General features: G+C 41.1%; 1 protein-coding gene across 2 annotated transcripts; it reads left to right on the forward strand.

Moving 5' to 3' along the window:
* Nucleotides 1-687: 687 nt before the first annotated feature.
* LOC126995304 (40S ribosomal protein S19-like) lies at nt 688-11,338 on the forward strand. 2 transcript variants are annotated; one of them, XM_050854796.1, is made up of 5 exons: nt 688-763; nt 6,160-6,233; nt 6,346-6,388; nt 10,699-10,825; nt 11,093-11,338. In XM_050854796.1, the coding sequence occupies exons 2-5, from the start codon at nt 6,163-6,165 to the stop codon at nt 11,314-11,316; spliced, it is 465 nt and encodes a 154-aa protein (XP_050710753.1). In that variant the 5' UTR covers nt 688-763; nt 6,160-6,162; the 3' UTR covers nt 11,317-11,338. The 2 variants fall into 2 exon arrangements, with proteins under 2 accessions (XP_050710753.1, XP_050710757.1); XM_050854800.1 differs by having other exon boundaries at nt 719-874.
* The last annotated feature ends 255 nt before the right edge of the window (nt 11,339-11,593 follow it).

Raw genomic sequence — 11,593 nt, forward strand, 5'->3', positions numbered from 1 at the left:
ACCGTTGCAGCCGCTAGATTGTCGTACTCAAGACATTGCATATATTATCAGCTTCATGCCCTAAAAAAAGCTGTCGAAGCCACACCAGTAACGATATTCAATTTAAGTTAGTGTTAAAACCATAAAGTATCGATGTTTTGTATACTTATGGGTCAAGAAACTGAAAAATACGTTCTGAGTGACGTACTGGTATGAAGAGGAGAGGCAAATTAAGGCTATTATATATATAGTTACGTTAGCTACTAGTTAGATTAGCTATTAGTAGGCTATTGTGGTGGAGATCATTGGGGAAGAGGAGTGGCATAGCAGACTGGAGGAGGAAGACGGAGGAATACGTACCGTGTTAGAACTATATGGATGTAAGGAGGAATTAAGCAGCGAAATTAATACCTTACACAAAAAAAATCCTTGGCATGTTGTTGGGAAAAAAGATCTGAGCAGTGAAAGTTGAGTGAAAAGTGTAATAGTGGAAAACAGCAAAAGCATATAGAAAAGTAAATCAGGGAAAGAAAAAGACAGAAAAAACACATAAGTTCAGGATGATGTGTTTAAGAAAGTGATGTAATACTGAAAAGGAAAGTGTGAATAGGTGAATAAGAAGAAAAAAGGAACGAGAGGAGGACCTAAGAAGCGATACAATTTCATACTAAGCGTTACAGGTCAAAAGAAGAAGAAGAAGAAGTAGAAGAGTACGATAATCTGCCCCTCTAGTTGCCGAGGCCGCCGCCAGAGGCCTCTCCCGCGCCGCCCCCAGACACGCGCCGTGAGTGTTCGGATCAGCCGTGTTTTTTTGCCTTTTATTTTGTGCTGTGGCCTTCTGGCGGGATATTAGCCAGACAGAAACTTAACTTAATCTTCTAGGAGTCGTTCTGAGGTAATTTCCGTCCTGAGAGTTGCCTGGTTCAAATAATACAGGCCGCCGAAATTTGTCCATGCTTGTCGGGCGCCCACATGGTTGCTGTTTTCATGCCCGTTCCTTAAAGCCGTGTCCTCCTGGCGGCTTAATTCAGGCTTTTAAGAGTGGCCCTGGGGTGGATTTGGGTTCGAGAGCCGTCTAGTTGAGGTAATACAGGCCGCCGAGACTTGTCCATGCTTGTCAGGCCCACATGGTTGCTGGTACTCAGGCCATGACGTGTGGGGATGTTATTTCCGCTTGTGTGAGGTTACTAAGGCGGGTGACTTCCACCATTGTATTAGTTCAGCCTGGTAGTGGTCAGTCTCTTGTTAGTCCGCGGAATTCAGTGTATTAGCAGTGCATGCCCTACCTGTGGAGGTTATCGGTATTTATATAGAATTACACCCACCTCATTCCATTGGTTGAGACTTTGGGGTAGTTGTGGAGATTCACTATGCGCCTCCAAAATACTATACTACGCCTCCATATTATAGTTAAGGGACGAAATACATGTCCCTTAACCATAATATGAAGCCGGAAAAACTTAAAAGTAAAGAAAAAGTGGTAAAGGTAGTGAAAAGGCATATTATACATACGCGCGCTGGTTCGGTGTCGGCGGCGGTGGCAGTGTTGCCAATGATCCGGTTAGTGATGGTGCGCTAGGCTAGCGATGGTACGTTTAGTTAGCAATTAGTCCACGCATGTGAGACCAGGTCCACCACGCGTGGTTATTATTATTTTTTTTTTTAGAACACACCTTTACCTAATACTATACCCAGCCCAAACCTTCAACAAACGCTTTGGGTAAAGGTGCGTGTTCTCTTGCTCTTGCTGTACAGGTGATCCGTTGGAGAGTCAGGCCTTCGTATCGGCACAACTTGTAAAAATAAAATGACTCAAGCAGTATCCATTACAAATCTTCCAATTCCCTATTTCTTGCACACCACATCTTTTCCAGAAAACTCTTCATGGCTTCTATAATTCTATCATTTTCTTCAGTACTCAGTCCCAGCAGCAGCAGCAGCATCCATTCCCTCTCTGTTCTTGCAATCCTCCCATTAACATCCCAGCCCATCTCACTCAGTGCCACCCTCATCATCTCCGTCCTTTCTCTCCGGTACCTCCCACACACCAGTATCACATGCACGACAGTTTCATCCACACCCCTGTCACACATCTGACACACTTTGCTGCGGGACTCAGACCACCTGTAAGTTCTTGCATTCACATTCATACACTGCGCTCAAGCTTGGAAGAGAAGATCACCACCCAGGCTTCCATCATACCAGCTGACACACTGCGGGGCTTCCTTTTCCTTGTACCACTCCAAAGTAGTCTTTCACTCCATCGCATGCTTCCACCTCCTCAGACTGTCACCTTTCACTGCACTGTATCTCTTTCTTCCACTTTCTCACATTCCATTCTAGACCCTCACTATTCCTGTCAGTCACCTTCCATTCAAAGAAACGCCTCCCTTCCTCTCTGCTCACCCACCTGACTCGCATACCACTGTCACCAACCATTCTCATGCAGTTCTTAATCCATTTGCTCTCATGCACACTACAAGTAAACCTTCTGTGCCAGTCTCGCGTCATCCATTCGTTCCAATCTGACTTTGTATCTAAGGGTAGCCTTCCTAAATCTTTCCCTAAAGGTACTCCACCCCATATCACCCCTCAAAGCTTCCACCGCTGCATACCTTGGTGCATTCAAAGCTAACCTACCGTGTTCTAAAAAAAAAAAAAAACACGCGCGGTGGACCTGGTCTCACATGCGTGGGCTAATCGTTAACTAAACGTACCATCCCTAACCGGATCGTTGGCAACACTGCCACCGCCGCCGACACCAAAGCAGCGCGTGTATGTACAATATGCCTTTTCACTACCTTTACCACTTTTTCTTTACTTTTAAGTTTTTCCGCTTTCACATTATGGTTAAGGGATATGTATTTCGTCCCTTAGCTATAATATGGAGGCGTAGTATTGTATTTTGGAGGCGCTTAGTGAATCTCTACAATTACCGACTTTGGTCACCTTATTTATGCTTAGGTCATGGCTAGGGATTGGTATACAGAACTGAGGGATATGTTTCCTGTGGTCAAATTTTAACAATTGTACTCTGTGACAAAATGAGTGGGCGGTGTTATGTACATAAAAAACTACTAACTAATGTTAACAGATATTCCTTTGCTTACCTTAGTGTTCAGTCAAATTATAGTAACAAAGTGGGAGAATTATATATCATTTGAAAGCTTAGAAGTTGCTCTCTGCTATGGTATAATCATAAATGATCAAATGGAATTTATATATTCCTCTAGATGGGAAACCTTCAGTATCACCTCACACTCGTCATCTGACATCATCCTCGTGGCACACTGCTCTTATCTAGGTCAATAAAAAGACAAAAAAACAATTTTCATGTATTGTCATGTATCATATCATGCGCCTGAAATACTTATTTACTCATGGAAATACATACATAGCTGCTATCTTTATTTATTTATTTTTTTACTACAAAGACAGATCAAGGGCACAAAAAAAGGAAAATAAAAAAAAAGCCTGCCACTCGCTGCTCCCAAAAAGAATCCAAAGAGGTGGCCGAAAGAGAACTTAGTAAAAAATTATAAAATACAGCTTTCATCATGATCGTGTACTCACCGCTGGAAAATCTGGAGTTTGACTACAACATGAACAAACCCTTGTAAAAGCTGGGATGTGATTAGCCAAGCATCCAGCATGTTGAAAACAAAGGGCTAATGACAGGGCTTCAGGTATGATGCATAGCCTCAAGCATAAAAAAACTGCGTGTCATAAAATGAGTGCAATGTTTGAAGAGCGCCACAATCGTGGCATGATGGAGATTAACATTAAAGCCACGATTGTGGCATGACGGAGACTAACATTAAAGCCACGATCGTGCCTGACGGAGTATAACGGTTAATGCTTGTTTAACATTTTACACCACAAGTTATTTATCCTAGAGCAAAATTATGGCAGAGTTGTGCCGTGTTGAGTCTGTAAGGATGATTGGTAAACACTGGTGTAGTTAGTTCGGGTGTTGTGGTCCTGGATTGGTTATTTTGAGCCATGATCTTTTAATCACTTAACCATTAATTTTTGGTTAATATCTAATAGTTCAAGGGATATTTTCCTAGATTTTAGGTAGCCTTATTTTATTTTACTTACTCTGTCCCCTCCTCCCCTCTCTCTAAAAAAAAAAAATAACTTTCCCACCACCCAGGGTAAAAATGTGCCAGAAGTACCCTACATATTGTTTATTGATCTTAGGAGTAGTCAGGGTTGATGCTGTGGAAGTAGTCACAAGAATGGTGCAGCACTTAACTAAGCTTTTATACATATTCTTCAATATAAATTTTAGGGTATTAATCCAGAAGTACACTCGTCTCACTGTGAAGGACACCTTTGTGTTACATGAAGTAATTTATGCACATGGAACACAGTACCATATTGCTTTGCTGTCATAAATCACTTGTTTTGAGCTTTCAGTTTCTTAAAATATGGTCTTTGAGCCATATCAAAGGATTTATTTCCATTTATTGCATTTGGCAGTAGAGCGTAGGTAAGGTATGGTTAGGTTAAGTTAGATTAGGATAGATTTTTTTGTTTTTTGATAAGTATGATATGCATTGTGTTGTGCAGTTGGGTGTTGTCACTGATAGGAAGTGGTCCTGTGGGTCTACTTCTGGAATTTTATCCTAACATATGCTGCATGCTTCAGTGGAGTTGACTTTTCCTTAAGTTTGAAACTTACCCAGGGTCTGAGCACATCCATTCAGGCCTCAGTTTACATTTTTGTTCAGTTTTGATGGTTATTGCTCAGAGCCTCATACTTTGAATACACTAAATTTGTAACAAATGGACATAATTTAAAGGAATTGATGGAACCTAGTACTCCTTAAATCTTGGTGGGGGTTAATGGAGTTGGTCAAAGGCTGGAAGGGGTGCGTGGCCTGATCAGTTTGGGAGTCGCTGTACTAAGCTATTGAGTAATAATAGATGTCATTCCCAGCAAGACAGGTGTATTTCTGGATTGATACCAATATGATTTATTGCATCAGAAAGCCAAGATGTTGAGTCCACTTTGCATCATTCTGTGCTTAGTGATAATTATTTCTTGGCAGAGGAAAGAGTGAGCTGGCAAATAGGTGAGGTGAGGTATATATCACATCGCCATTGCTGGACACTAACACATTTCTCTAAGTCAATTGGGTTGTATGGAGAGTTTTGTGCCTTTCAGCATTAGGCCGCGGTCACACAGTCACGATCATGACTCCCGGCGCCTCCCGACGTCGGACCACACACTGACAATTTTGGAAATTTCAAAACAATTGTTGCCTTCCCCGACATCTGTCACTTGTTGGCAATAAGCTACGACAGTCAGATGTCTATCTCAACAACGTCTTAACAACGTTGTTTCAGCATCGGCAATGGTCGGCACTCATGGGGATCTACCTACGATGGTTGTAATGTACGTCTTGCAGGGCGACATTTCCTGCGCTGGGAGGCACTGGCGCCAGCGATCGTGACTGTGTGACCTCGGCTTTACAAGACCTCTCAGTTATATATATGACATGGGTCTGTGCCTATAATATGACTTGGCAACTTAGAGAGCTGGCAACATTGGAACAGTGTTTGTTTGAACCTCAGACAGTGTCCTATTTTAAGAAAACATTGATTTCTTACTGATAGTTAAGTCTCGGTTGAGTGATGTAGGTAGTGTAGGTGTCATTATTGTGAAATGTGTTGATTTAACAGGAAACCATAAATTATTTATTACAAGGAATCGTTATTATTTGTTGATGTATAGTTCTGGTTGTAGTGGTAAAGATCATAGCAAGCACTTGAAATGGAATAGTAGAACTTGATATGCGTGAAAATTTGTGAACTTGAATGTTTTATGTAACCAAAAGGAATTTTTGTTTTGACCCCCCCCCCCCCAAAAAAAAAAATCATAGCTGTGGGGTATCTCCTTAGCCAAGTGAGTAGAGACTCAGCTTCCCATCTGGCTGGCCAGAGGTTCAATCTCCAGCACCAGAAAAGCTGCTTTCATTCTTTCCTGGCTAGATAATTTTTTGCTTTGAGACACTCAAGATGATCTGGATCAAGTAAATTTAAAGTTCCACGTCTACACAATGACCATGACTTCATGGGATACTAAAATTTTGTCAATGGGGAGAATAGGGAACATACAAGTTACGATCATATGATCCAGGAAGCTATGACTGATGGTTATTTCTCTTGCAGACAATGCCGAGTGTCAGTGTGAAAGATGTCAACCAGCAGGGCTTTACAGAGGCTTTTGCCGAATTCTTGAAGAAGTGAGTGTGAATTTTTTATCAGTGGTATTTGTTTTATTAAGATTCACCAAATAACTGCTTTATATTTGGAATTTAAGACTTGTTTGAAAGTAAATCTTATCCTTCGTTGCAGGTCTGGCAAGGTCAAGGTACCAGACTGGGCGGATCTTGTCAAGGTAAGTGTCACAGCTGTCTCTTTATTACTGTCAAGTATTTCCATACAAGTATGCCTCCCATATGCTTTATTTATATATTACTTTTAAATGGAAATTAACACAAACCGAGTCTTGTACATTGATATGTACTTTAAAAAAAATTGAATTTTGTGTAGCAGTGCTTTTACACCTCAGGTAACACCATGAAATAGGCTCATTTCTCTGCAGTACTGAGTGTCTTGGTGGGTGAATGAAAGGGTAGCTTCAGTTCTCTTGTCCGTTTTATTAAAGAAACAAACTCGCAGTACTGAGTGTCTTGGTGGGTGAATGAAAGGGTAGCTTCAGTTCTCTTGTCCGTTTTATTAAAGAAACAAACTCGCAGTACTGAGTGTCTTGGTGGAGAATGAAAGGGTAGTTTCAGTTCTCTTGTCCGTTTTATTAAAGAAACAAACTCGCAGTACTGAGTGTCTTGGTGGGTGAATGAAAGGGTAGCTTCAGTTCTCTTGTCTGTTTTATTAAAGAAACAAACTCGCTGTTACATGTAGAGCGGAGGTCTGGTCAGAGGGACTGCCCAGCCTCGACTGGCTAAACTCTAAGCCAGAGGGCATGGAAAAATGGAAGAGGTGCTACTTATAGCCCAAAATTATAGTATACTAACATGATACAATGGGTCAAGCTAAGAAATCTAGACACTCAGATGATCAATGAAAATGTATGCGGCTATAGTGTGAATTTTGAGTGATGTGGCCCATGTGCACTGTAGCTCATGATTAGGTGAAAATTAGTATGTCCGATATTGTCTTTGTGATAAATATTAAAAATATTTATTCAATTTACAATCTTTGAATGTTTATATATACAAATAACCCTCTTACATTTTTGTATGAATCCCAAGCATGCCGATTTGCATTGATAAAGTACCATACAAGCACATGAAAGGCAGGCTTGTATCAAACAATCAAGTCAGATCATATGTAAATGAACAGTAGGCTTTAGTTAATTAATGAGCTTCATATCCTTCAAGTACAGAAAAGACATCTGGTTCTGTAAGTGGAACTAAATTGTATTTTAATAATTTATTGCATGTAAATCACATGGGTAATATTGGATGTAGGATGAAATATTACTGAATGTGATGCTAGGTTATATTGAATATTATCTGTGATTTACATGCAGTGGATAATTGAAATATATACCTTTTATTTAGACTTAGAGGCAGATGTCTTAGTACCTGAAATGAGCAAAGTAATTATAGGTTTTTCTATTGTTTGTTCATGATCTGACTTTTTCTTAACACAAATATATTATTGCAAATAAAGATTAAACATTTATTAAAACAGCTGATGTTCACTCATTCATGAACTAGCAATGCATGCGTGCCACATCTGCACTCACAAGTGGACAGACGATGAAACCGACTAGAGTAGTGTGTAACTTATCGACTATGAGCAGCAATCATTAAAATGAAATTAACAAGGCTCTAAGGCAAAAGTTCTCAAATGGGTATGTTGGAGGATTTGTGGGGTGGGCCTCAGAACACCTTTTTGGTCCATTAGTCCCCCATACACACACAAAGGGGCTTGGAATAATGCAGGACAGGGGTTAACTATAGTGCTTGTCATCTAAAGTCTGTTTGGCCTATACATGACTTAATAAACCAAATAATTTTTCTTGGTAGTCACAGTAATTCCTCAGGTATCTCAGTTGCAAGAAAAAATTGGATAGATGAAGTTGTGTAAGTTAACTTTTTACTATGCTTTACAAGCACAATCATTACCATGAAAAAAAAGGTGCTTGTTACCCTTTCCATTAGGTAGCGTGACTATGCAAGTGTTCCTTATATCGTCTTGAGACCTTGTAAGACACTAATGTATATAATATCATGTTCATATGAATGAAAGTGTCGAAACACAAGCTCTGCATCGCACCAACGGATGTTTTGTGAAAGGTGGGCTGTTTATAGCCTTGGGAGAGAGTGGCGCCACATCTGGAATGTGGTGTAGTAGACATCTTCTCATGTTCATAGGCTATCACTGGAATGCCTTCATGTCAGACCAGTGCCTACTTGACAAAACTGATTTGAGGCCTGTTACCACCTAAGCCTTTAACACCAGCTGTATGGGCACATGTCATGCTTCCTGGACGTCGATCATGCTCATAGGGTGGTTTCTGTATGAGAACCCTGAGTGAAGGAGACCAAGGGGACACACATAAGAACATAAGAACATAAGGAGGAGGAGAGCAGAGAAGGGCCTGTATGTGTGAGGGCTTGCCTGACCCCCTAAGCTCCTATCTAACCCCCCACCGTCCATGAATTTATCTAGTCTATTTTTGAATGTGACAATTGTGTGGCACTCACCACATGACTGCTAAGCCTATTCCACTCATCCACACCCTGTTAGTAAACCAATTTTTGCCTATGTCCCTGTTGAATCTGAATTTATCCAGTTTAAAACCCTTATTCGTGTCCCTACCCGTTCTCTTACACAAAAAAACTTGAAATGCTCCCTTCAATAAACCTCGATCAGTCTCCACACACCTTTCCTTTTTCTAGAAGAATATGTTTTTAACTGTTTGAGTCTTTCCTCGATGGCATTTATTCACAACCCTGAATCATCTTAGTCATCCTCCCTCTGCACGATTCTAACATTTTGATATCCATTCTATAGTAGGGTGACCAGAAACTGAAACATAGTCAAGATGAGGTCTAACTAATGCTAAATATAGTTTGAGGAAGACTTGGGCTTCTTGTTGCTCGCCTTGAAAAAAAAAATCCAGTACCCTATTATGAATGCATTGTGCCCTTGGACGGAATCATCAGCTCACTAAGACCCTCCCTCCTCTACTTCGCACCCCACTTATGAGTGTCATTTAAGCATAATAGTTATGAGGTTGTTGTTCTACTACACTCAGAATACTGCACTTCCCTACATTGAACTCCATCTGCCATTTATCCGCCCCAGTATATATAATTGAGTTCACCTTGGAGAAATATACTAGTCCTGATCCGACTCAATTACTTCTACCGATCTTTGTATCATCTGCAAAATTACTAACATCTACTAATTATCCTGTGTCTAAGTCAGTGATAAAATAAAAAAAAAAAAAAAAGTGGACCGAAAACAGCCCCACCCCCCCACCCATCAACACATCCCCAGTCAGATCTTTTACCATTGATTTGCCTCTTTGCTTTGCTTTGCTAAGCCACGCCTTCGCCCCCTCTACCTCCCTCTCACCTCCCCTACCTGAGCCTTAGTGTGAGTGAGAAACGCTTTACTAAAATCAAGATGATTTTTACATCATAATTTTCATCTCTGTCAACCGCCCTCAAATACTTTGTTGTAAGGGACAAGAGAGATTGGTGAGCATGACCCCTACCTTTGAACCCATGCCATGCTGCAGTAATTTTTTCTCTTCTCTCTAAATGCTCCTCGAATGAATGTGGCTATTATGGACTCCATATCTTCCTATAACCCGAATTTAAGCTTTATGCGCGATAGTTTGAAGACCCTTTTGACCCTTTTTTTGAAAATCAGCATTAGCTACTTTCCATTCATATAGTAGCCATTTACCATATTTACACATTCGGTTGATGTCGGTTCATATATTATATCACTCCTTCAATACCCTCCTTCTATATCCTCTATGAAATATCCGTCAGGACCTCTTCTTCTTCTTCTTCTTCTCTCTCCATCCTGAACTACTTGCCTGGTAATGATTATATCCCTCAATTTATCAATATGATTAGGACACAACACAATGCCTTATAACAGTCTTTATTTTTACTGAGCGGTGGTCAGTACAGTGGGTGTCACTTTAGCCTTGCCTTTCATCTGTTTGACGATCACTGATCAAGGTCACGGTGGCCCTGGGAAGTCAGTCTGCGGCCGCCATTGTAACTCTTGGTTGGAACAGGTTGTTTGATCCTGCCGAGAGGGGCTTGGAATAGAAAGGGCAGCTGTGTGGAGGCTTGCTCAGGGGTATTGTCTTCAGTAGAGGTAGCAAGTGATACAATGCACCTCCTGGCTTCTGCTCGTCAGTTAGATGTCAGGTAGTTTACCTATGCCAGTGACACTGCCATGCACTCTTAGTGGTCCTGTAGACAATAATGTGCCTCACATCATACACCTCACTAAGAAGGTCCTACAGAGCGTGGATACCAATTCCTATTTCATCCTTATTGAATTTGAATTTTTATTCTGTGTTTGGGGTACATCACCAGCACACTCAAAAAAAATGGCCAGTGGAGTTTTAGAACCACTGCTCTAATTTCCTTGTTACCTTGGTAACAAGACAATTTGCATCATGATGACAGTTGTATGCCCTTGCAGACTGCCAAGTTCAAGGAGCTGGCTCCCTACGATGATGATTGGTACTACACCCGTGTGGCTGCTGTTGCCAGACACATCTACATGCGCTCCCCCGTGGGTGTAGGCAGCGTTCAGAAGATGTTTGGAGGTAAGACAGGGATTGTGTCATCTGAAAGAGAATGGGATAAAATTTTTCAAGACAAGTAGCAATGAATATTTACAGAAGGGTTTGGATTATCATTTAAAGTTAAACAGTATGCTGCATTTATTATATCACTTGCTCCTAGTTTAATTAAAATTAATTATGACAATCTTATCGGGATGTATTGCATTACCAGTAATTTATAGCATCTTAAAAGATAAGGGGTTAGGTTTGCTTAGATCTTTGAACTACATTTGACCTATTTTCCTGCAGCCCGCCAGAGCCGAGGCACCGCCCCCTCGCACTTCTGCAGGAGCTCTGGAGCTGTTGCCCGTAAGGCCCTACAGACCCTGGAGAGCCTGAAGCTGGTGGAGAAGGCTCCCAATGGCGGCCGCAGACTGACTTCCCAGGGCCACCGTGACCTTGATCGTATTGCCGCACAGATGAAGGCTGCCAAGGCTAAAGTGACACCCACTGTACTGACCACCGCTCAGTAAAAATAAAGACTGTTATAAGGCATTGTGTTGTGTCCTAATCATGGGGATATGGGATGTTAAAGTTTGGCTTGATTGATTGAACAAATTGATAATATGCTATCATGAAAAGGAAAGATGCAAGGGGAGAAAGAAGAGTGAAGTGGGGATGACAGTGCTGGAAGAGTGTTGTTTGAAGATGGTGATATTATTTTCAGATGCTACTCTGATTTTAAAGGAAAACTACCCTGGAAAAGTGACCTGCCCCAAAGTCCAAAAATGAAAGTCAAACTAATGATCA

This window comes from Eriocheir sinensis, chromosome 1 (assembly GCF_024679095.1).
Source record: "Eriocheir sinensis breed Jianghai 21 chromosome 1, ASM2467909v1, whole genome shotgun sequence".
Taxonomy (NCBI): Eukaryota; Metazoa; Arthropoda; class Malacostraca; order Decapoda; family Varunidae; genus Eriocheir; species Eriocheir sinensis.

Coding starts and splice junctions, on each gene's coding strand:
- LOC126995304 (XM_050854796.1), top strand. CDS start 6,163: ATGCCGAGTGTCAGTGTGAAAGATGTCAACCAGCAGGGCTTTACAGAG. Junction 6,234..6,345: donor TTTGCCGAATTCTTGAAGAA/GTGAGTGTGAAT, acceptor CCTTCGTTGCAG/GTCTGGCAAGGTCAAGGTAC. Junction 10,826..11,092: donor CGTTCAGAAGATGTTTGGAG/GTAAGACAGGGA, acceptor ATTTTCCTGCAG/CCCGCCAGAGCCGAGGCACC.